General features: G+C 38.4%; 1 protein-coding gene and 1 long non-coding RNA gene across 3 annotated transcripts in view; one reads left to right on the forward strand and one right to left on the reverse strand.

Moving 5' to 3' along the window:
* The window catches only part of EMP2 (epithelial membrane protein 2), a 23,153-nt gene extending 11,979 nt beyond the window's left edge, over positions 1–11,174 (forward strand). The window contains exons 2-5 of the mRNA XM_040592280.1: positions 3,936–4,047; positions 6,215–6,308; positions 7,670–7,816; positions 8,407–11,174. Coding sequence (XP_040448214.1) covers positions 3,970–4,047; positions 6,215–6,308; positions 7,670–7,816; positions 8,407–8,591 — 504 coding nt within the window. The 5' untranslated portion in view covers positions 3,936–3,969 and the 3' untranslated portion in view covers positions 8,592–11,174. The remainder of the gene's footprint in view (positions 1–3,935; positions 4,048–6,214; positions 6,309–7,669; positions 7,817–8,406) is intronic.
* LOC121087363 lies at positions 222–26,546 on the reverse strand. 2 transcript variants are annotated; one of them, XR_005827578.1, is made up of 7 exons: positions 26,482–26,546; positions 23,846–23,979; positions 20,877–20,960; positions 18,988–19,032; positions 16,904–16,965; positions 14,211–14,283; positions 222–2,645 (listed from the first exon to the last, which is right to left on the reverse strand). It is a non-coding gene; the product is annotated as an uncharacterized LOC121087363 (long non-coding RNA). The 2 variants fall into 2 exon arrangements; XR_005827577.1 differs by lacking the exon at positions 26,482–26,546 and adding an exon at positions 24,062–24,162.

Raw genomic sequence — 26,546 nt, forward strand, 5'->3', positions numbered from 1 at the left:
ATGCCTAAAGGCAGTGTACTTAAACATCAGAAACACCTTGACTTAAGAGCTTAGTACATACTACTGCAAATGATAGAAAGTAAAAAATTACTCTGCCCAGGAAGCTTTTTTTGATCCATACAAATATTCTTGCCTATAATCAAGAAACTAAAACAGAAGAGTTGAGTAATGCTTCACTTAAAGAGCAAGACTCCTGTAAGAGCACGAAACCTTTTCATAGCAGCGCGTATTAGCACTGATAATAGGGCAGTGCTTCCAAAGCTGGAAAACAGCTATGGGAAAAAATACTACAGAATCCCCTATCACATCACACACTGATACCAAAGTTGTACTTGGAAGAGTCTGATCATTCCTGTGCATCTTCTTAATGTAGTTGTTTGCAGATTCTTGTTCTATGCAACAGTACAAAATACTAGATTCCCAAATTTATGAGAGGTAAAAGTCTATTTTCTGTTTTTATTAAAAACGCCTTTTAAGCAATATTTTCTTATGGCTGCAAAAATTGAATGTAAGAGGTGGTAAAATTGTAATCTAAGCCAAATTGCTGGCTGTTCTGGGGAGCAGAATTAGTTCAGCCTGGTTAAACAGTAGTGCTACCTTATTTGTTCTTGCAGGTGCCCTCCATTTCAAAAGAGCGAGGCAAAAGCCACTGCCAGGTGGCAGTCTTGGTTTGACATGTTTCTGCAAGGGTTTCAGCTGTTGCTAAAAGAACCTGAAGAGAGCCCTGAGAAACAGTTAATGGTGAATAAGAAACAAAGAAGACTGCAGCTAGTGTGTAGAATAGGATGTTACCAAAGTGTTTGGTTAGTCATGAATTATTAAAGTCAGAATTCTGAATGTTAATGCAGTGTTCTCAGAAATTCTCCGTGTGAAAACGTAACTGTGTCCTTCCCTTGCTTATAGAGAGAGGAAAGGTGCTGCCTGCTGCTAGGAGAGGTACCCAGACAGGCTGTTCTCAGCGGATTGGGGAAGGAAGAGCTTCCAGCTGAGAGAGTGGAAGGATCTTGAGTCTCCAAAATAGACCCTTAGATTCCAGCATTGTCTGGAGTGGAGGAGGATGGATTGCTAATAGTCCCCCCTGAGAGATGAAGTCCAGAAGTTCTGCCTTGAGAGGGATGCAGATGCTGTAGGAGCTGCTGCTTCATTGCTGGCTGCATCTTAGAAGAAGGGAGCTGCGCTGTTCCTCCTGGGCACAGTTTAGCTGGGAGCCTCTCCTCCCCTTGTTACTCCTGGCACAGGCTGCGACGAACCAGAGACACTCCTGCCTGGACTCCATGGAAAGAGAAAGTTGCTAGGACTGACTGAAGCCCACAGATCTTTCTGTGCGCTTCTGAGATTCCCGCTCAGGCATGACAGATTGAGTAACAAGCTCTTGTTGTCTTTATCTGGTATTATTACTTGGAACTGGTCTGTCTCCTTCCTTTCCCCCCAGCGTATTTAATTCCCCGGTCTGCGTATAGTTGTAGCACTGCGTGCACAGAAGTTGTAGCAGCTCACAAAGGGAGCCATTGCCAGCGAGTCAGGAGGAGTATCTAAAAATGGCTGTTACGAAGGTTCTTCAGAACAGAAACATCAGACTGTTCTTACTGTCCTTTTTTTTTTTTTTTTTTTTTGTAAAGACAAAAAAACCCCAACTCTTTCATTCCATCTTGGCTTTATTTGGGTAAAACATAAGAAGTCTTCTCACCACCCATACATGTTTCTCCATCCTGTTTGAAATGCTTCTGTTTATGGCTGAAAGCAGTAAAACAAAAACATTCACGTGACTGAAGATTAAGTGGATTTTTCTGTGCTGGCAATGGCATGATTTTGCAAGACTGGTTTTAATTAGGCTACATTTTTCTGTCTCTTATTGTATGATGCTTCATGTAATAAGATGAAATTGCATTGTTATTTTTAAAATAATACTGAGTACAATTTGATTCTCCTTATATGGCAGATGACTGTTGCATTATTGTCTGCTTAGATACCATCGGTGCAACACATGAAACTCAGAATAAAACCCAACCACAAGACAAGAGTGCTGTGTGAAGACTGGTACATTTCACAATGAAAATATTTTGATGTGGCATTATACAAAACCACAAAATATCTTCTTTTCCTTCTTCCTTCCTTTCATTCAAGAAGACTCGATACAGAGCCATGAATGACATTTCTAGAAGCAGAAGTAGATGCAGAGGATCTTGAGTCATACAGCAGAATCGTCTCTTTGGAGGAAATTACCACTTCTTTGTTGTGGCTGAGAAGGCAAAGTTTAACTGAGAAGATGGGAAGGAGTGAAAACTTGACTAGCTGCTGACCTTCTTTCAGGATTTGACTTAGCTTTCCCATACAGTCATCCCAATTAGATACAGATATAAGGTTATCCAATTAATTTTTATTTCTCAAAAACACTAATACTGTTTGGCTTCATGTTTGTTGTAGCGCTGTACCGCAGTGAAACACTATACTGTGGTGTAGATGCAAAGAATCAGTCTGGAACTTCTGGTCTCTATTCAGTGTGTTTATATGCTTTCTGTTACCTTTTTGTCCCAGTTGTGCAGAGCAGTTGTGTTTTGGCTTGATGAGAGTGCCAGTGGAGCTGCTTTAAAATGCTGTTAAAGTAGTCCTTTTATCTGTTTCAGTTCTCCATGTGGCTTGTAGTTCTGGTAAACGGCAGCAGGGGAGAGAGGGTTAGACATGAAAAAAATCACAGAAGTCTTAAAGAAAATCCTAACTGCCTTTTTCTCTGGATGTTTGCTCCGTTATGTGAATGGGATCATTTGGCATAAGAGATTGTGTTCAAAGCAGAAGTGGAGAAACATGCATTAATGTACTGATAAGCGATAACATGCAGATAATGCTACAGAATGGTGGACGTGATATGCAAAGAAAATACCTGCAAGACTGCAGATTCCGTATAGAATATAGCATATTAATTGGCAAGCACTTTTACACAACAAGAAGAAAAAGGTAATAGATATACCCAACAACTGTGCATTTCTGTGTATTAGTAACAGTAGTTTTCCCTAACCTATTTGTTATATGCCCACAGATTTCCTGGGGATTTCAGTTCAAATAAACTTTGTGTTTCCTCTGTAAATGAGATTTTTTTCTTTTTCATTTGAGATGTGAAATGGTAGTAAATAGGTTAGGTAGGGCATGAAGATGATAGGTAGACTAGAGAGAGTATTAACTGACATGAAGTAACTAACTGGATTCTTACATGACTAATGGGTTTATTCAGCCCTACCAGTCAGAGCAATATATTGGAGAAAATGGTAGCCCAAAGTCATTCATCAATGGATAAAACTTGTAACTCAATGAACAAAGGACAACCTATATGAAACCTAAGGTACAACATAGCTGTTACTGAATCTCAGAGGTAGTTCTTGGTGCACTTCATTTTGTTCTACAAGCTCCGTTTTGGAATCTGCATTTCTTCCTGCTTTGAAAGCATGGTTGAAACAAGACCTTGCTATAGCCAGTGGAAATTCTAGCATCACATGCAAATGAGGCTGTAATTTGAAAACTACTTCTCTAAAAGTAAACAAGAAGGAGTTTTATATCCTTGCTGGAGAGGCACACAGAAAGAAACTTTCCTGTGTGTTTACTCACTGCAACCATCCTACTGGCAGGTTGCAAAATATGCCTCTTGGCTGCATTTCAAGCTCTGATTCATTTTAAAAGCAGTGATGCTAGTTACGTATCACATACAACAAACAGAAAGCTATTATGCTGATGTGAAGTCTGATTAGGTGAAATCTTTTATCTCTGGAGAAAGAATGCCTGCTGTGGACTCAAACTGCATATAGTGTTCCTAACTCACAGCACCGCGCTGTGAAACGCACTCACGCTGACCTTGACAACTCACAGCCACAGTGAAATAGAGTAATGACAGGTTGATCTGTTGACAGCTTTTAAAGACAGTTCATATATACTCTTATTTTTAACAGATTTATCTCAAACTAAAGCCTCCACAGATCAAGGATGTTGATTCTTCTGGCTTTCATTATTGTGTTTCACATAACCTCGGCAGCACTGCTGTTCATCTCAACTATTGACAATGTAAGTATAATTTCTTCTCTTTCTCTCTCAAACACACATTTTTTTTTCTTTGCTTCATAAAAATGGAAGTATTCTTCTCCTAGTTGTCTTCAACTTGCTCATTAAAAACACTGAACTTTGTTAGGCACCCTGGTCTCCTTATACCTTTTTGTATCACAAATGCCTTGCTTGAATAGGTATGCTGCTGGTACACATGGATTAAGACTATACAAGTACATGCCATGCATTTGTATGACATCATGTTATAAGCCCATGTTGTGCAGCTAATCTCCCCTGTGAGGTACTTGGCCAGGGAGTATGTAGAGGTATACTTGGTTCAGCTAGATATGAGGGAAAGGGTGGGGGGAATCTGTCGTCTCTTTGTGGTGAATGTATGAAGCCAAATAGCTTGTGACTGATGCATGGGGGTAATTTCAGTCAAGGTATGCTTTGCCTCAGGAATGGTTGTCCAAGATGCTCACTTAAATCATGAAAGAGACACCATGAATTTTTTAGTTTCCATTTGGGTGAAGCGGTTTCAGCACAAAGTTTTAAAATAATTTATGTTAGACTCTTTTCAAATTTCCTTTTCGTTTTTGTGACCAGAAAGAATTTACCTCCCAGATTTACACCTAGCCCTTAAATGATTTTTCCTCTTTCCAAAAAGTCCACTGTCATGATTGGTACTCTTAGTGGTGCACTGGGAGTCTTTCTGTCTCTTAGAGTTTCAGTGTACGTGCAGGCTTTTAGGGCTAAAAGAATTGTCTGCTGAAAATACTTTACTGTACTCAGTGAAGCTGGTGTGAATCCCATAGTCTTTTCCAAGACTGTGTTCCAACTGAAATGATATATTACCCATAACTTTTTATTGCAAAATTGTAGAAACGCAGATGTTATCTTTCAGTCAGCTGGTTGATTTGTTCTGTTGAAGGAGGTTATTAATTGAGCACTGAAGCAGGTTGTCTTACCCTGTTCTTTTGAATATTTAGAAAGCTAGGTCAGTGGACAAAGCAACTTATTCTTAGTTCAGTTCTGCTACATACAAAAAAAATTATAGAAATAAAACCCCATGCATTCTGCTTTGTGTCATTAGTTACCTTTAAACAATTATGAACTTAAACTGTGTAAGCACTTTCTATTAGATTTTATCCTCTTCAGAGGCTTTTTATAGTCATGAAAATAAATAGTGCTCAGAGCTGAAAAATAGTATACTGAACTTGGACTGCAAAATGCAAATGAGTGGCGTGCAAAGAAAGTAATGCTTTTTCTTAGAACACTTACTAATACACTTACGTCTATTAAAATATTTTATAGTTTTTACTGCAGTATTGTTTTCAGAGCTGCGTGGTAAGCTGTGAGGTTTCTGGAATGCCTATTTAAACAGCAGATACTATTAGGAATCATATTTAAAAGTCTTATTTTTCCAACTCTAGTCAAAACAAGGGCCTGGGTAGCTATCAGAATGGGAATAGGTTTCCTGAGGAAATGCCACTTATGTGGAGTGCTTGGCATTTCCCAGGCTAATGTAAAAATCTGTTCAAACATTTAGTTCCATTTTGTGTTAAATGTTAAAACATCAAAATAGAAATACCACAGAAAGATCTTAAGTTGTCGCTAGCCACTTCCAGTCAGATGCCACAGAGTACATACTGCATTTGCACATTGACAGCACAGCTACATTAAGTTGGGATTGATTCAATTCAGTGTCAGGAACCAGAAAATTTATAGAGGGTTTGTGTTTCATAGATGTATACCCTGCTATTTCCAGCAAATTTAAAAATGCTGTGCCTTTAAAGAGTTGTGCATCCTAAGCAGGGTCTGGATGAACAAAGCAGATCTCGTCTAGGTATCTTAAGGAGTGAGTAATCACTGACTATCCAAAATTTCTGCCCAAACAATGGAAAATCCCTTGTGCTTTGGGGTGTTCAAGATTGCCATCTATTCCCTTTTCTACTTTACACAGGTCTAAAATGAAAGTGATAGGTGAATAATGAATGATACAGCCTTCATTCCAAAATTCCATTAGATCTCACATGTAGTTTGAGAGTTAAGTATCAAAAATGAACAGAAATTTGTTCCAGCTGATGCGTCTGATCAGGATAGACTGGTACAAAGGAGCTTTGTGGGTGTTTTTTGTTGTGGTTTGGGTTTTTTCTCCCTGTAAGAGCCCTTTACTTTTATTTCACAGGCCTGGTGGGTAGGAGATAATTTTTCTACAGATGTCTGGAGAATCTGTGACATGAATACTAGCACCTGTGTGGCTATTACTGACCAATTCCAGGGTGAGTGTCTCTCTGTGCCCATGTCTTGGTTCCTTTAGCAGGAGATCTGGTGAAATCGCTATGAAATTTGCAGGGGCAATAATACATTTGTTCAAAAATCTGCATGCTGCAACTGCTCAGGACTTCTGGCAACTTTAATACTGGCTTTTCATTTGGAAAAGCAAACTCTTCCAACAGTTTCTGTTAGAGAAAGACAGAGGAAACTGTCAAGTGCACTTGAAAACCCAGTGCAAGAGAGTAAACACAAACTAATAATGAGTGATAAAGAATTCTTAAAAAACCAGATCTGGTAAAACCAGTGAAGTTATCCAAAAGTGTGGCTAAAGTGGTAGGATTTGCCTCAGAATTTAACTTTTACTTTCAAAGAAGAACCTAAAAATACTGGCTGTGTAGAATAGGGGGGAAAGTGGAAGAAAGTCAGAATACAAGAGGACTTAATATAAAGCACAGCCCAAACTCCTGCTTTACAAAAAATAAAAAAAATTCCAAAATGTTACATTTACTTTATTTCTACACTTTCTATCTTTGTGTATATTAAAGAGGTAGATGACTTGAAGAGCCACGTACCCACAAAGTGACTTTGCTTTCCAAGCATCAGGTTGTTTTAGGGCATTTCAGTGCTGCAGTGAGATGATCCATTACGCACAGGCATATCTAAGCTAACATGAGTTTAATGAATTTGCATTTGATGTCTGTATTACTATGCATTCCTTGAAATTAGGTACCCAAACGAGCTAGATTATAAGTAGCTCAGGTGTGTCTGCTGTTCACAGACGGACTATCTGCAGTGTAGCTACGCTAGAGGAGAGGTGCCCTAAGGAGCTTACCTGTGTGGCTTAGCTTGTCTGTGTCATTGCAGCAAAGTTACACAGAGCAACTAGATGTAGTTACAAATTTAATTGGAAACTTTAGCTCCTAGTTATAGGGAAGTATTTGACAGGGTGCAAAACCTGAATCAAAGGAATCTTCTGTGCCGAGTGTGGATATCCTGTCTGGTTACATCTTCCTGGACAGAGCTGTCTCAGGTCTGGTGAGAGGCTCGGGTCTGCTTTGTAAGCCGTTTGGGACACCTGGCAGTTTCACTGTGCTCTTAGTACGTTCATGGTAGCAGAGGATGTGGTGTGGGAGAAATAGTTTCTTCAGTATTTTTATTCAGTTTTATGAAAAGCTTGTAAAAATCCTTAAACCATGGGCGGTATTAACGCCAAGGAAGCACAGGAGAACCACCCTAGGCAATGCACGCACAGCTGGTTTGCTGTATCCGCTGAACTCCTGCTTTACATAACATAGCTCTGCCCCTCTGCAGGAGTAGGCAAAGAGAGAAACCATATTTTTAATCAAGGCTGTTTTTGTTTTTGCAGAATATCAATCAATTCAGGCTGTTCAGGCCACCATGATCCTATCTACTATTTTCTGTTGTGTGGCATTTCTGGTTTTCATTCTTCAACTCTTCCGTCTAAAGCAAGGAGAAAGATTTGTGCTAACCTCTATTATCCAGCTCCTGTCATGTGAGTGATTTTTCAACACTTGTGACTTTAATGTTGTTTACATTAAAGTATGAAAGGGAAGGGGAAAAACGTTTCCAAAAGAATGAGCTGCATGAGAAATTTGTAGGGCTCTTGAGGCCAGAGCTTATCCTTCGTATTTGTTTAAACAGTGAACTTCTCTATTCTGTACTATTTAGGCAGTTAAAACATGGATGACATCACTGCTCAGAATAAAGTCATTTAAACTTTAAAGGGAAAGATTCTGAGATTCTGAACTTCTTGAACAGATTAAATAACTCTGTAATTGTTACAGGCAGTAACAGTATTCCCTTAACTTTTTGTTAGTCTTTAAAACTATCCAGGTGTGCAGAATTATTTTGTGTTCGCTGCAAATGACATAAATAAACAGCAGCACTTCAGATTTAGTCCATTCCAAAGAAAGTGAAAATGTGTCCTGAAACGCTGCCGGGTTACTCTGAGGATGGAAAATGAGTGTCTGCAGAAAAAGGACATTGGTGAAAGCAGCTGACACAAGAGAGACAGTGAATAGTTGCAATGTACATTGATAATATTTTGAGATGCTAAACTTTACTATTTTCTTCCTCCTCCAGGTCTGTGTGTTATGATTGCAGCTTCCATTTACACAGATAGGCATGAAGAACTGCACAAGAACAATCAATATAGCACTGAAGTTTCTAAAGGCCAGTATGGCTATTCCTTCGTCTTAGCCTGGATTGCATTTGCCTTTACTCTGATCAGTGGCGTGATGTACCTAGTATTAAGGAAGCGTAAATAAATGTCAGCAGCTAGTTATTTCTTTCCCTACAGTACAAAACCAAATTCCAGTAACCATTTTGTACATAATCATTTACATGGTTTTGTAGTAAAGGTATTGTTTCTCTAAAAATGTACTGTGTTCTTGATATGAAACAGAATCAAAAAAAAAATAAATCCGGCAGGTTTAATGGAATGCCTGGCACCTACAGGTCAGGGGTCTGAGCAGGACAGAGCCAAGATGTTTCTTTTACATATTTCATCATCATAAATGGTTTTCCCTTTACTAGACATTAACAGTTTGTTCCTGGCCTCTAGCAGATTACAAATAAAGCCCATGCAAATCAGTTTGTAAGCAGTATGCTAACTATATTCCTGGACCAGATGTATCCCTTTGGAACGGGTTTAAATATGGGGGAGTGAAAAATGAGGCCCAGATCACAGTGAAAAAGCAAACAATTGTAAAAGCCAAAGCTGCACTTGGTGTGCCTGTTTTGGCAGAGGGCTGGTGTCCTGCTCTTCATAATGTGCAGTACATGTCATCAAGCTTTTATTAAAGCCACTTGCTTTGCAAGAGTAAACAACTCCTTTTTGTACTCCAGCAAGTGATTCTCTTGATTCCTTTCACATTTAATTTAAGCATACAGAGCCTTTGGCAGGAGAATTTACCAGCAAATCCACTGCACAACGTGGGACCAGAACAGTCTGAGCAGTAAGAAATATCCCACGCAAGTCCTATATCCCTTTATTTTTGCATTGTGCATAGTCTTTCTGGAAGGAAGAAAAGGGGTGGTGGTGGAAAGCATTACTTTGCCTACATCTGCAAATTCCTAAGCAAATTAGTGATCAAGCAATGCCAAATTTTGGTTTTTACAGCCAAACTCAACATGCTTATTAGACAGGGCTTTTATTATACCGTGATTTCATGGTTAATACATCATTTACAAAAGCATTCCCCGAGACTGCCCACTAGGAAATTGCCCTTTAAAAAATTCATTCTAAATTCCTTTGTGGATTTCACTTGAACTAAACACTCCTACTAAATAAATCAGAGTGTAGTCACTGTGCTTACGAATTCCCGGGATATTTTTTTTGGGACAAAATGACTTGGTGATTTTTATTTTTCAATAATTTTGTGAGATAAGACTGTACTGTAATACCAGGCTTAACTGCTCAGCCACTACTGGCTTTGCCTGATGCTGGTGTCGGAGCTGGGAGGTCAGTGTGGAGAACGAATGAAATGGCTTTTTCTGGTTAGTCGCAGCTTTGATGCTTAGATACAGATTTGACTTCTTAAACGCACTAACCATTTATTTATTTCTGTATATTCACTACAGCTGGCCCAATACACAGGCAATAAAAGAGTGAATAGTTTTAAACGAGGTCTTACACTTCATGTAGAACAAATTTGTTATTACAAAGTAGTTTAGCTTTACTAAAGTCGATACTGCGTTATACATCTGCTGATGGTCTGACCCATTCCTTCAGATAATTTATCCTTGATTTCTCACACAGTACAAGTTCAGGTGCACCACTGTATAGGAAATGTCTCCAACATGAGTAATAAGTCATATAGTTCCCCCTCCATGCATTGAACATCTTAAAATGCTTTGGCATGTACTACTTGTCTTTTGGGAGTGAAGAAAGCCCAACACAGCTGTTAAGAAATTAGACGAGTAAGCAGGACAGCACGTTAGAAGTTGTAATCATAGTAAACCCCCAAATCAGTCTGAGCAAAATGCATTCTCACCAGTCCAGCATGATGCTAATATTTTGCCAGGTTTTTTCTCTTAGTGGGAATGCTCTGCATTTCAAGAATTATTACCCTACTTTTTAAAAAAGTGTTTCCACAGTTTGCTGAATACATTCCAGATTTAAAACCTGGATTTTGCTAGCAAGCAGAATTTGTCTTAAACAAGCAGATGCAGATTTAAGGTTGAAAGTAGATAAGAGTATTAGCTAGGCATTTTGCTAGTTCTATTCAAACATGAAGTAGTAAGGGAAATTCTTAAGCAAATAGAGATTAATAGTATCTTATATCTAGAAGACAGTCCTGTAAAATTCTAAGTTAAGCTGTTTTGCCACTGACTTAAAGAAATGCTTCTTCAGTTTTTTGCCTGGATAATGTTCGGGTCATTTATAGAACAAATATTTAAAAGAAAGATATATATATACATGAACACACAGCTTAATTCCACAGTAAAAGCTCTGTTCCTTTAATTAAAAGTGGAAAGCACGCACACCACCATGTACAAACAGCGGCATGCACATGGTACCACATAGAACAGATGGGAATGTTCTGTCTACCAAGAAAACAAATGCCAAACCAGTGTGAACTAGAGTTTTAACAGGACAAACATATTTTAGGATATTCTTTCTACCTGATATGCCTTTAAAATATACCATTTTTTTATGCTCTCTATATTCTGAAACTGTACATGAAAATAAAGTTAAAAGCAATTCTTGTACTGTAATAGCAAGCTCAATACATTTAGCAATCTGACCTTGTCTTTAAGCTTGGGCTATACTTACACAATGTTGGATGAGAAATAGTTGAGTATTTGTATGAACAGGTAAAATTAAATTCTTCTTGCCTGTACTAGAACCACAAGCTGGTTATTTTTGTCCTTTGTTGAAGACTTCCCAGGGTAAGCAGAGTAAATATTAGTGTATTGAGCATCTAAGTGTATGGTGTCAGAAGAATAGCTACTGAGTAATGCAAGATCCACAGATGCTCTGAGAAGTAGTTTACTTGTAAGTTGGTGGGTTTTTTCATCATTTGCAGAATGAGCTGTGTATTTAAGATTAGGCAGAGTGCCTTGACCATGTGAGAAAACAGGCCAGTTCTGTATCTGCTCTGGTCCAGCCTTCAGGTTTGCACTGAGATGATAACAACACAGATGGGTTTGTACAGATTGATCTGAAACAACACCCCCAACTCCTCAGGAACAGTTACCCAAGCCCCATAAAACTTCTGCCTTCTATTTATAGTGAACAAAAGGGAAAAGTCCAAACTATTAAAATATTCAGTAGCAGCTGTGAATCTACCTGACATTTTTTACCCAGCAAGTAAGCATCTGAAAGGAAGTACAAGAAACAATAATGGAAAACAAATCTAGAATATTTATGTCAATTAGTTTTTCTTTTTCAAAAAACATGTATTTTTTAAAATGTATTCCATCCAGGACAAGATAAAATGAAGTTCTGCACTACCTTGCTATGAGATATCTTGTGAAAAAAACCCCAAAGAATCAACATTGTAGGTGATAGAAACTGTGCTGTTTAGGCATTAACTATGTTTTTACCCGAGTTATACCAACTATTAATTTTAAAGAGCTCTTAATGGCTTCAAAATAAGGGAGTGACTACAGCAGTAGTGTCTTATCTTGAGTGTTGTGGAAGCTTGTGCCATTTAGCTAGACACAAAACAAAATAATTCTTCCTGTGATTTCTAAAAAGGAGGAGTAAGACGAGCCACTACCTTTCCAAACACTGAAGAGAGCTAAGATCCCTAAAACGGTTCATCAATGCCACTGAAATAAAGACCATAATGAAGCTTAAGATTTTATTATATTTTTCATTTCTTTGTATGTGCAATAATCCTTTCTGGATTAATCAGATGAAAGAAAGTGAAATGTGGAAGTAAATTGGTTGTCAAAACAAGACTTCCGTCTTCAAGGCTGTAGAAACAAGCTTACAGAATTTAACGGAGTGAAGTTCGTAACAGACTAACAAGTAGGAAACACAAGGAAATGAACACTGTCTGCTGTATAAACAATGCTCTGACAAGGAACTTGCTGCAAGTAACAACTATATTGTTATTGTACTTAATAGTGGAACAACAGTGACCACTTAAGGTAGTCTGGGTCTCCTAAAGAGTTTTAAAAAGTTACAGATTCTATATCATAAAATGGTCTGTAACATCCACACACATCTTTTCATTGAACGACAAAGCAGAGCTTTGAGATGATAACCTGTGATAACCAGCAAGCCACTGAAAGTGGCAAAGCCTTTATTTTGCCTATTTTCTTCCAGTGGGATGCAGAAGCGTTATTGAGGTTTTCCCAGGACAGATGTAAGTGATAACTGTGCCGGGAAGCACACTTGGGTCAACTTCTGTGAGGGTCTGGGACAGTGCAGCCCCTTAGGGATTTTGCACATAAGCCACTTCTCATTTCAGGACCCTGGGGAGGGTCTTTGGATTCTGCAGCAAGCTCTGGGCAGGGAGGGCTCCTTGGCAGTGAGGGAATTGCTTTAAAATCTAGGCACCAAGACAAAACCAGTGTTATTTAAACAGCGATTACAAGTTAGCCAGTTACACTACTTATTCATATGAACTTCGCTTCGTATAAATACATAAACTTCTGAATTGTTACTGTCTGTAGAGTTTCCAAACTAACAGAAGTGTCACAGGTGACCTGATGTTCATGTATTAATACTCAGCATGTTGCAGACAATTGGTTTCTACCTGTCCAGTAAAATTTTCCCCAAAGTAGAAGATGCAGGCTCGTAATAACAATTTAGAACAACATCTTGTGCGTTACCAAAAGGAGTTCTGAAGAGGTTACCATTACATCTAGAGTGATGTTTGTTTACTTTGGATCATTACTGCACTAACCTAACTGAATTTCTAGATGTGGGGTTTTGTTGTGTTCTGGGTTTTTTTCCTCCTTAATAAATTTAGCCAAAAAGCCACAAACCTGTGCATGTACTTGGTTACTTAGCTTTAAACAGGTGTACATTGCACAGATGAGTAAAACTGCAGGTGCCTTCATGAAATTCAACTGCTATAATAAATTTCAAGAGATATGAAACAATCCTGATAATATCTGAACTATATCATGTGGTGCAGATTTTGATCTACTTTACTGCGGCTTCTTGGAGAAGAAAGCTGGTGTTCTTTTTCCCCTTCAAAAAACCTCCAAAAAGTTAAATTCTCTTTCTAAAAAAGTAATAAAAAAGTGTTACTGTCATAAATGCTGAAGGTCAGAAAACTTCATTTAAACCAAGTACGTACACATTGCTACAAAGGAAAAGGTAGGAAAATAACACGTGTGCACTGCTTCACAGACTCAACCTTCTTAATATATTATCAGCAAGAAGAAAAAGTGACATATTCTCTTATTCTTGAGAGGGTTTTCTTAATATTACTTTATATTTTTTATTTTTAGTAAAATATTTTCAGCAGGAAATTCTTAAATTATCTGTATTGAAAAATTAAAACTGTTTTGGAACCTAAAAACTCACAGAGCAAGGGTAGTTTAAATCCTGTTTTCACACATTTTTAGGCATGACAGATTTGGAGGGGGAGGCTGGGGAAGGAAGAGACAAAGCAGAGGAAAATGAATACAAAGGGGGAAGGAGGACTGGAACAGATTTTGGCGTTAGGGGGTTTTGTGTGTTCATTTCTAACGAAGGTATCTCCTACAGAAACTTTCACTGCTCCAGCACTGTTACAATAGAGCCTCCTCGTGGCAAAGCAGAAACCTACTCCTTCAAAACCCAACTTAAACACTGCTCCTTTCCCATTTGAAAAGGTCTTAAAAGAGGTCGAACTACCCATCAAGTTGCAAACCACCCTGCAGTATGCAAGTCCACACTTTAAAAATTACTGTCCTACAAAAGCTGAATAAATGAGTACCTCATTTGATGTTTCTTCTCTCAACTTTAGGAACTGTTCATTCCGTAAGTATTTCTGCTCTGTTTCTGTTCTCCTGCAAACAAGATGCAAGCTTTAAATATTATTTTTCTATATCAAAAGACAGAGTTGTTAAAATCCTTACTTCATATATGATTGATTTTTCTCTGCATGCTGAGGTTTTTTTCCCTGTTGTGAGATGTTAATTTCAGGCTAAGACTCTTTTTTACAAAACAATCCACCAAGTGAAAATTTCTTGAAACTGTAAGATTGCTTCAGTTTAGTCCAGCCAGATTATCATTAAGTGAAACCTGAACAGAATGAGGCCATCATCAATCCCTGTAACTACAGATTTTCATCTTTCAATCATATAGACAGTAGAAGGATAATAATTCATCCCACACAGAACAGCAGGAAATTTCTTCCACTGACAAAACAGCTTTCAAATTTCTCTCTAAGCTATGTGTCTGTTACCAAAACTGTGAAACAAGCTGAATGGCATTATACCAATGGGGCAGCTTACAAAAAATGATAATCAATTTCAATACAGTAATTATCAAAGAGTTGCAGTGTACAGCTTGGCATCTAATGTAAATCTGCTTAGATGAGATATTGGGAAGAAATTCTTCCTGTGAGGGTGCTGCCGGCACAGGCTGCCCAGAGCAGCTGTTGGGTGCCCCATCCCCGGCATGTCCAAGGCCAGGCTGGACGGGGCTGGGAGCCACCTGGGCTGGTGGGAGGTGTCCCTGCCCATGGCAGGGGGCTGGGACTGGGTGATCTTGAAGGTCCCTTCCAACCCAAACCAGTCTGTGATTTGATGATTTAGTAAAACATTTGTTCAAATTACGTTTTTCAAGTAATTTGATTTTAAAATTATTCTAATAAGAAGTGTGACCAGTAGTGACTACAAAGAATCAGGAGTCAATTTTATTAGCACAAAACACAAACCCACCAAAAATTAGGCCTAGTTTCACCAGAAGTATTTATTTGATACGTGTTCATATCAAGAATAAGAATCTACCTGAGTACCTGCAAACAGTGTAGGGGAAGATGCCAAATTTTCTCTTTTTCCCTTGCATTTAGGTACTTAAAATATAGGAGCCAAGGAGTTTGTAAACTATTTTTATAAGTCAGACTACTAGCATATAACAGAAGATCTTCAAACATGCTTGCAAAGAAGGGTAGTTATAGAGACTACAAGTATTTCTTCTTAATTCTAAAGCCATTCTTAATCTGTGTAACTATTAGGGGTGCAGACATCACAAACCACACATCTGCTATTCCTAAAATGGGTTAGGATCTCCCCACCCTGGTTTGTGCTTGTCCTTCTAAGTGTTTTCCAATTTAGATTGATCATCAAAACCACCCTGTAAATGCAGTGAAGAACATGTGAAATACCAAGGGAATTCTTACAATTATCATCTGATTTCATCATTACTTACCTGTTTCTTAAAATTGTCCCTGACAAAAATTGTCAATACATAAAATAGGTATTATGTGTCAACACAGAAAATCAGCCAGAGTAAAGGTCTCAGTTTCCAAGGGGAAAAGCAGTATGACATTCCATCATCACTTTTCACATCATTCTTTTCCTTATAAGTTTATCTTTAAAAAGGTAATAGAACAATAACAAAAGCAAGAGGTATGACAGTCCGCATACCTACATTATGTGTTCATATATTTACCCCAAATCTAAGCACCTACGTACCGTTAGCATTTTAGGAATATTTGGAACAGCTGTAACACAGTTTTCACAGAAGGTTAAAATATGTAAACATGTTTTATCTAAAAGTCTTAATTTACACTGTTGCAATCACACTTTTTAACCCTTATCAGAGCAGCAGAATATTAAAGACCCCCACTCCCAAAACACATGGAACAATAGTCTTACGCACATGACAGACGCACCAAGAATGCTCAGTATTGCCTCTAAGAAGCAGCTATCTAGCACGTCAGCTCAGCCTGCCCAGAACTGGCTTAGAGGGGCTCTAAATATCAAAGACATCTCTGGAAGGCAGCACTGTTGGAAAGCATGCATTCTGAGATGCTATTCTAGATTTTGTGGGCTAGCGTTTCTCTGGAAGTTTTTTCCCAGTAAATTAGTCCAATTGCAATGACGAAAGAAGTGTAGAGAGGACAAACAGCGTGCTGTGTATTACTCTTGATTAAAGGGTGATACTTCCTTTAAGCAGCAACTGCTATCGCAGTGAGGAAAGAGCTGCTCAGAATGCTCACTACATATTTACATGAGTCAAGCTTAACAGAAAAAATGTAGTGTTTCTACTATTTTAAACTATCTTAAGTTACAATAATTTGATTTTTAAAAACTTAAATTAATCCTTGTCTTTGTATGCTATCCCCTGAAAAGAATGTTGTAATAATAAAACAGAGGCTTGGGTGTAAAAAAGTTTTCATTAGTGCACCTCATACTAGACTTCTAATAGTTTTAATTTAAACATTATAAAAATAATGTCAGTCTACAGGCAGACACCTTAATAAAGTGAAAGCATGTTAATGTTTCAATTAAAAAATCACAGACACAAAGATCTGGCACATGTGAAAGCGTTTCAGAATCACAATTGGATTTTAATGACTTTTTTAAATGAAAAGACACGAGTAGTGGGAAATATTCTAGATGTACTTTTTATATTCTGTAGTAAATTCACTAGCATGCATTCAACATTAAATTTCAATACCTGAACTATTTGCAGTTGCTGGATTTTCATTTTCCGTGGAGACCAGCATGACTTCGTAAGAACTGATAAAAAATAGAAAAAAATTGTTTGGAAATATACAAGAATGAATTCTTTTCTAAAAAGAGCATGGAAAATAGCTACACAAATATATCAACCATTAAAAGGTGCATTCATTTATCAAGACATAATTAAAACAACAAAATAATGGCACAGTAAAAAAACGTTACTAAACCACTTAATAAATGATGGCACAGAAAAAAATATTAAATGCATTTAACTTACTAACTTGTGCATTGCTACAATTTATTAACAGCAGAATCTGCTGTGCATCAGGAATGTTCATATTCTAGACATCTTTTATAGAAATAAACCATATTTGCTTTCATCTTAGTAAAACAAGTTATTCTGTTTGCTTTATGAAAACAGGGCACACATTAATTGTACTGTACTACATTTCTGTGCTCTCTAAACCACCAATTACTCACATTACCCAAAACCTGGCAATTTCATCATCTCAGACTGCATCACAAATGGCATTAGTGCAGTACGTTGTGAGATCTACTGGGGTACGTTCTGTTGTCTCAGACCTGGGGTCACTTAATACTCAAAAATATCAGTAGATGCCGTTAGGCATGCTGAAATGTATACCTGCTGAGAGGTTCATTTTACAGTGTGGATGGTAAATTACTTCCTGCAGACTTTGTATATGTCTAAAATAATCCAGTTGATCTGAGGGTGTAAAACATCTGTCTAAGATTAGTGGGTCTAGAAACATATGAAGTGCAATTTACTCTGAGAAAAAGATAATATTGACTAAGGGGGTATTTGTTTGCGAATTGCACTGCTTGTATCGTGGGACACTTGTCTGGGCTTGCCTGGTGCCAGCCATCAGGACATCGTGTAAGTGGAGGAAATGCTAAGTACCCAGAAGCAGTAGATCTACTGCATCGGATTTTGATCAAAAGAACAGCCATTTAACACAGTCGATTCCCTGCAGATTTCTCCGTAAGAAACAAGGGAATCCTAGCCACACTTTGTGATTGTTGCAACCACACAAATGCCAGCTTTTACCTTCTTTCCTCTGGATACCCTGGTTTTAACTGCTGGTAACAATATAACCAAACTACTCCACCTGTGTCAAGTTAATGTTTTGGATCTTATTCCTATGCAATTATAAACCAACAAATCTTCTTTACTGATTTCATTTTTGCCATAAGCAAAGATTAATTTGGATATTCAGAAGCCAAAACCCACATTAATATATTTTTCTGTAAAATAAAGTTTAAAAATGCAACTTGAAGTGAATGTACTGAAAAATAATGCTGACTACTACCTTCCAAAGCAAGCTAAGAAACCTCATGCATGCTTTGAGCAATGTAAATTTGACTTCACAATGAAACCCAAAGGCTGAAGACATAAACCTGGTGTCAGCCGTGCAAGTATCAGCCATGCAGGATCCTATGCTAAAAGAAATTTTACCCATACAGACATATAGACCATACTGTCATATTTTTCCAGTCCCATATCACACAGTTGCACATTCATAAATCATACAGATTATATGCAGTAATACATACAGAATCACAGAGTGGTCAGGGTTGGAAGGGACTGTAAACACTCAGAAAATCTTGAAACTACCATGAGAAGGGAGCATTAAATTAAAAATGGCAGGTGGACTGTAATCAGAAATAAGATTTCATATTATTCCAGTAACACAGCATGCAGTGGATTAATTGCCAGATTAAATAAAGCAACAAAACAAGATCAGGTAGCAGATAAGTGGCTTCTTCACAAGCTTGAAGGCCAGATTCCAACTAAACAAGGATTCCTGCAGCTTGCACAGTATTTTTTTCAGTACTGACCTTGACTGTGCACTTTAAATTCTTTTTTTGCATTTCTGATTTGGGACAAAAAATATTTGATAAATGGTAGTAAAATTCAGACACAGAAAAATCAGAGTAGAACTGATTCCTCCTTGCTTACAAAATTTCCTCAGGAAAGAAGTTCTGTGGTAACCTGTCTTTCATTTTTTTACAGTATTAATGATGTCTTTGTTTTACATCATCTTGCAGCTGTTTACTTACGAGATCACAGCAGTAACCGAGGGTCTGATCAGATCTCTCCTGGCACTAGAGAATAAGTGGAAAATATAAGGAAAAGAAGGCAGTACATGAAGGATCTGTTTAAGGAAATAAAAATGAGCCTATGCACAAGAACTAACATTTTTGTTATAAACCCAGTTATTTTGGTTTTGTCTATAAAGAGGCCAAAGTAAGTTATTATCTTCTTACTAGCTGGTGCAGAAAAATCCCATTGGATAACAGAGAGGAAAAAGAAAAGGTGGACACCTGATCTCCAACCTTTCCACTGCATTTCCTGTCATTCAGTAAGAAATCAGTGGCCAAACAGCCCACGAAGCACTTAGGGCTGATCACCTGGCTTCAACCGCAATGGGTAAGCTGGAGATACTGCAACCGCAGTGGACGGACACCTAATGATAACATTGTTTAAATCCAACTATTAAAATTTAACAGCCAATAAAAAAGTTGAGAGGAAAAGTAAATGTTCTCATAAATGCTTTAAAGCAATATAAGGACATTAACTAGATTCTACTATTCAACTCTATAGATACATACCCTGTATAGTCTAAGACATGTGCTAAAGTGAAACCAGAGTAAGGTGATAGCAGAACTGTATTTGAGGAACTTGGTAAATTTATGATATCAGGACAGAAAGCAGAGGGTCCAAACTGGTTTACTACTGTATTTTGATGGTCTGCACTTGGAAGCACTGTCTGACAAAGGAGGAAACAAATATTACATTGTCATAAAACCTACAGTAAAAGCCTAGTCATATTTGCAAAAAGTGCTAAAGTAATCAAGGTGTACTTAAACACAACAGAAGAAAAATCACGTTAAATACACAGTAACACCAAAGCATTTTTTTTTCCTTGAAGCTCAACTTGTTTTTAAAAACCCCAAACACTTACTTAAATTTTGAGGCTTATAAGCATCTTACTTGACCTTATCCTTTTTTATGCTTTGTTTTTGGGAAAAGTTTTTGAGAAAAGATGAAGATACGAAACTAATGCTGTAAAACATATGATAGCCTTTAACAAAAAGACAAGATTTTATGTTTGTTACATGCAATGTTATATTTTTAGATGTGAAAAGGACTTAGACTCCAAAGACTTCTTTTAAACAAGCTTATTTCTGTAAAAGTAAGTGAGTTTTTTTTTAATTAAATATACTGTCCACATGAAACAGGAGGCTGACAGTTCACGGAACTTCTCTCATAAAATTAGCTAAAAGAATTTCAGTACAAAAAAATACAATCATGCTAAGGACATGAAATATTCATGTTCTTCATAAGAATCATATATCCTTAAAAAAAAAAAAAAGAAGACATTTTGCAATCTTATCATTTTATTAATAATATATCAATACCTCACATGAAAAATCCTCATATATTAATAGCTATGTTCCTAACATGTTCATTTTAACTTTCATTGCCGAGAGAATTGGTTCTCAACTTGCATTTCATGGCCCTTAATACAACTGGTGGACTACAGCTAAATGGCTGATGAAAGATAACTTGGAAAAAGTAAGTATGCTGTAAGAAGCTTTAACTCTGTAATGAAGAGGTGTGACCCTTCACTAGAGAAATTCCAGTGGCTCTCCAGTAGGATAGGATCAAAGCAAAGGTTGTCAACACATATAGTGTCTAAGCTCTGTTGTGAGTTTATTCAATAATGATGACTGAAAAGAACTTCATTGTATTCTAAAACTGAAAATAAACTAATTCTCAAAAGATCAGCCAACTTAAGAGCTCTTCATAGACTTTTTTTCTGTTAATGCAAGCAACAGCAACATAGCTTTCACAGTCACCAGGTTTCAGTATAAACATCTACAGTTATCTATTACTTTACAACTAGGCATTAGTGCCTATATTAGCATAAGCATCTGTATCATACCTGATGAACAACCTTTTTGGAGAACATTTTCTCCTGAAATGCTGTCAGAGCATTAATACGTCTCTCAAGTTTTGATACTTTCTTCTGCAACAGAAAAGAAACACAGCACAGGTTAAGAAACAGAGTTCACCTGAAATAAATAAGTTATAAATTATTATCATATGAAAAGTAGACAGTGAAACAATTGCAATCAACAAAGGCTAAAAATCAGAATTATTAACTTATCTTTATGTTACACAAGATGAAAAGATTACATATTTTTGGGATCTTTCTCTAATGTAGCATAATAGTCAGATGTGATACACATGCAAAATATTCACAGGCAAAGAAACTTACTAAGAAAGTTTTAGCTATTTCTTCATGTTTGTTTTTGCATTGTACTTGTTCCACTCTTCTATTTAAACTTTCCAGTTTTTCATTAAAGAAGTAATTATTTAAAATATCCATCCGCTCACCAATCATAAGTTTGATCTATAATAAAGAAAAGCTGTGTTTCAAATAAAAAAAATCTAAAAATGACTACACAAATACTGCTCAATTTAAAATTTATCTATGTCTCAGGAGAGTAGAGCCATTTCCTTTCCATTGTTTATATGGCATTTCTGGCAGGTAAAAAACATTGAATATTGTACCTTGGTACTCTCCATTGGACTTAACTCACTTTGCATAAAGGACATGTCAAAACATACCTACCTTCTAAAATTTAAAGAGGTAAAATTAATATGTTTATATTAATCACTTCCAGTGCACTGATATAGCTTTAAACTTTAAAAAATGTTTAAGATTTCTCTACATACAAAATTTAGGATTTTACTGGCTACAGGACTGATGATCAAAAATTGCTAAGAAGCAAGATCTCTGCTTTCAAGCAGAATACTCATGAGCAAGTGAAGCTTGTTATCCGGAGAAATAAAACTATTCTTAATGACTATATAAACATGAATAATTAAATTTTAAATAAATTATAAATATTTTAAATTACTTATATTAAAATTACTTGTTGATTTTACACATCAGAACAGGTCTGGATACCAACAACAAGGGAAAAATGTCTATATAAGCAGGACCGAGAGTGCATCTTAATGCCAGGAAAATTAAGATTTTATAATCAAGTAATGGATTTCCTAGGAGTAAAAAAGTTTCCATTTAAAAACATACAAATTCCTGATCAGTATTCTCTACATGAAGTACTTATTTTCTGTCTCTGTGATAAAATTGCCAAACTCGGGCCTTTCATTCAAGGATTTTACTGAATTGCTTCTGCTTTTCTGCAACAATACAATAGTTCCATCTTCAAAAGAAAAAAAAAAAAAAGGCGCAAAGAAAGTGTTTAGGTTCTTTAGGTCTCTTAATTAAAATACTTCTTTCCTATTACACCTGATAATTGCTAAAATGTTGAGGCTTTTAAAATACTTTCAATCTTACTGCCTTAAACAAAGTATTGTCTTGGGCCCCAGTTTTAAAGAGAAATGTCTCTGTCAAAGACATATATTGATGAATAACTGATATGTTACAATACTGCTAAATATGAAAAATACTTATGCTGATGACATTCATAGGATCAGATCTTTCACTCTTGATGCTCATTTACTGCAGCCATAAGTTGAGAACTAACTATAGTTTTCCTATACAGCTGTTCTTTCTCCCTCTTTTCCCTCCTTCAGATATCCTCCTACATTTGTCAGTCTTTCCAGTTCTAATGCAGACAGGAGGAATCTTTGTACTAGCAGAAGCAGCTGTCAAATGGGCTAAGTATCTCTCAAATTCCCCTTCTCCCAAAGACTTCTGACATGAAATCAATGAATTCTGTAGCACCTGCATTCTCATGTGCATGTCTGTGTGTGCACAAATACTTCTTTCGAATCCTGCTGATTGCCAGAACTTCTAATTTTTCACCCGTCTGGCCTCTTACCCTTTTCTACTAGCACCAAACATTACCTAAGTTCTGTGTCCACAGCCCCTCAGTACTTTCCTCCCACCTTTCTACCCAGAAGTACCTCGGTGTCATCACAGACAGATTGCTGGAATCACAGGGATAACACGCTGAAACTCACCAGACTGAACGTTCAATTTCATTTGCACGGAAAAAAGTGCTGGAATTCAAACGCTTCAGTGACATACAGCAGTCATAACAATGCTCTAACCAGTATAACATAGTTGAACTATTGGACTTTAAGTCACATATTTTTTTTTCCATGTGACAATACAGTTCACAAAGATCCCCAGAAAATAATAAAATCATGCTTTCCACTGAACACAGTGGGAGTATTACAGCAACTTCAAGACAGCTGATCAGTGTTTAAATGTTAGTTCTTTGCCTTAGAAATTGGTTCAGGACCAACTGAATATAAGTGGCAGTTTTTCCCTTAACTGAATCTGCATAAAGGGTTCAGAGTTCTCCAATCCATTTTAGACACTATGCTCCTTAATCTAGGTCTCAAACAGAGCAGCTGATATAGAAATATTTGCTTAAAGTGGAAAGGAATTAAAGGAGAATTTTCAGATATTCTCCACAAATGGAGAAAGAAATCATTATCCCTCTGAGTAATTTGTCCTGTTTCTGTCTACTGGAAGGAATGTGAGTCCATATTGTCTAAAGCAAATTATCAAATGCAGGAGCACACTTGCAGGCTGACAGACTTTCAAAAAGTTGTAGTCAGACCCATTCACAAAGCAAATGTTACTTCACTTAAAACATGCAAGAAATGGATGCATTCATTTGTACATTTTGTCTTACATAGCAATCAAAATATTTTAAATTTTGGATAAGTAGAAAATGCATTCAAGATAACATCAATATTTTCTCCCCTCCAAGTACCCATTTGTATTCTCCTCAGAGAGTTACCAAGGTTGCTAATCTAAATCATCAGTCCTCCCCACAAATATACCTTGTTATAAACAGGGTGGTCCCATCTCTTTTAAAACACATGTAAAACAACAATTCGAACAGTCAAATTATTGCACATTACCTTTCCCGAAAGACTGTCTTCGTTTTTTGACATTGTGCAAATACTCTGTTTCTTGGTTTCATCAGAAATCTTAATAGATTTACACGGGCTGTTTTCTTTCCTTGCTGAGCTTACCCTCTTCCTCGGAGTGCCCCCTGAGGAAGAAGGGAAAAAAACGTCCTAACACCCACCATCAATCTTTCAGACTTCTTTCTACATTACAGTATAAATAATTACAGCTGAGACCAGTAAAAAGAGGAGCTGTATCATTCAAATCAATGATGTTCCTCCTTAAATATTCTGCAGCAGTTTGATATTCAAGTAGTGTTAGGACATTATTTTGTGCAAAATGAAACAGAAACCAAAAAGTCAGGTAAAAGCATGGAGAGAGAGAAGGGAGGGACAGAAACAAGATCAGATTGCTGCTATTAATTTTCTCACTACTAAACTTTATATTAAAGATACTTGTTGAGAGCTATTTTACCCTCTTTTTTTTTTTTGCAGTGACAACACTTTGTTGTCTACTTGAGACAACAAAGCTCTCTACTTTGAGACGAGCAAATAAAAGAAGACAATGCTTTTTCTGCTGAAATAACATTGAGATGTGCCTGAAGGCTTATCCTACCCGATTCTGGGCCAGTGCCTCTCATTCCCCTTTTACCTAAGAGCTTTTTGACATATCACAGAAAACCCCTTCCTGGGATTAAGGATTCTTTAAGCCTTATCAGCTGAGAAGCTGGCCTCAGAGACATGTCAGAACCATCATTTTTTTAGAAACACTGTTCCTTACTACCCCCCCCCCCTTTTTTTTTTAAATGAAAAAAGACATTGAGGCAATTATTCTCTAGGGATTTTAATGAGGTAATACTTCGCAGTCAAGGAAGAATCTTACACCTACACTGCAAAACAAGTTGATTGAGCTCTTTTCCAGACACCATGCAGTACATTTTTTGGGGAAGATCAGTTCACTTACGATCTTGCAGAGATGGCAACATGGAGTCAATGTGTCAGAAGGCTTGCATGTCCCATACCAAGGAGTTTGTGAGGAGGATTTTGGACTAGATGACCTCCTGAGGCCATTCCAATATGAATTCTTCTATGATTCTGTTCTATATGCTTAAGTCCTGTTCCATACAGTCTATATTGATACTGTTTAGAACAGGCCTGTGAAGAAACCCTTATGAGTATGGTACAAACAATGCAAAGTAAATCAGGATTTGGGAAATGGAAGACAGATAAGCCAAACCAATCACGTTAACACACTTTTTCTACAACTGCAACCAAGGTCACAGCATTTCAGCCAACTCCCTAGTCTTGCTCCCCCTGTGCTCCTTCCTTTGTTTTCTTTCTGCTATACAGCCAGCAAGATTTTACTAAAATCATTGGTAATGATTTTACTAAAATCATCTTAGATTGCTTGTTCAGCCTATGATGCAAGTACCATAGCTGCTGATAAAGAAAATCAAATGAAGTGGATTGCATGGTTTTCCCTTTGACAACTTTTCCCCCATGCTGCTGTCACCAATTTCACCGTGTTTCCAGTGGCCAGAGAAGAGACTCATCACCTCAACTTGCATCTGAAATTCACATCTAAAGACACCTATTTCAGTTACAGGTGGTGTATTTGTTTATGAAAATGACAGAACACTTACATACTGGAACATTATTCACCTTCCATGCAGAAATAGCTACGGGCCCTCATGCCAATGTGACCACATCCACTTTGGGCATTTGTTACAAACTTCTGGGTATTCACAAAAGCTTATATAAATTAAAAAAAATATATAAATATATGTATAAAAACCTGGTCTAAATTAGAACCCATGCCATAATCTTTTTTGACAGCATGGGTCATAGCTCACCATCAAGTGGCAAACCATGGTCCTTCGCCCTGCTTGTGCTCGCCATCTCTCACTGGCCTCGGCGCCCTGCCCCAGCGTCTCGGCAGGACCCGGCAGCTGCCAAAATCCCTCCTGGGCCCAGGCGCCGCGGCTGGCTGCCCCTTCCCCCTGCCCGGGCCGAGAGGGAGGCAGGCGGGGGGAGGGCGGCAGAGAGGCAGGTCGGGGGAGGGAGGGCCAAGCCCGGAGCCGGCTGCAGGCGCTGCCCCGCAAGCGCTGCCCCGCGGTGCTGGGGACAGCGCCGGCCCCCGGGGGTGCGAGGAGAACGCAGGCTCGCTCTGCCCCGCTACCCCGGCCCTGCCGGCCCGATGAAGCCCGCTGGGGCCGCCGCAGCCCCTCACCCGTCGGACAAACGGCGCCGCCTCGAGCTGCCGCTCAGCCCCGCGCCGCCCCGGCAGCCGCCGGCGGGGGAACGGCCGGTGCCAGGCGCCGTCCGCGGGCAGCAGGAGGGGAAGCGGCGAGGAGCCCGCCCGCTCCGCGCCCGCCCCGCGCCCGTCCCGCGCCCGCCCCGCGCCCGTCCCGCGCCCGCCCGTGCCCGCTCCGCGCCTGCCCTGCTGCGGGGGGGAGGGGGCGCCCCGCGCGCAGTCCTGAGGCGCCAAACCGGCGCCGCGCGGCCACTGCAGCGCGAGGGGCGCCCGCCCTGAGGGGCCGCGCGAGGAGCCGCTCCCGCCCCCGCCGCGGTCCGGCGGTGCGCCCGGCACCCCGGCAGCCGCTGGTAACGAATCCGGGCGTCATGTAGCCGCAGACGCCACTTCTTACCTGTAAGAACTGATTATTGAGATGGCGGTGCATTTTAATGATTCACCGGAAGGTGAACGCCTGCT

This window comes from Falco naumanni, chromosome 4 (assembly GCF_017639655.2).
Source record: "Falco naumanni isolate bFalNau1 chromosome 4, bFalNau1.pat, whole genome shotgun sequence".
In the NCBI taxonomy this organism is placed as follows: Eukaryota; Metazoa; Chordata; class Aves; order Falconiformes; family Falconidae; genus Falco; species Falco naumanni.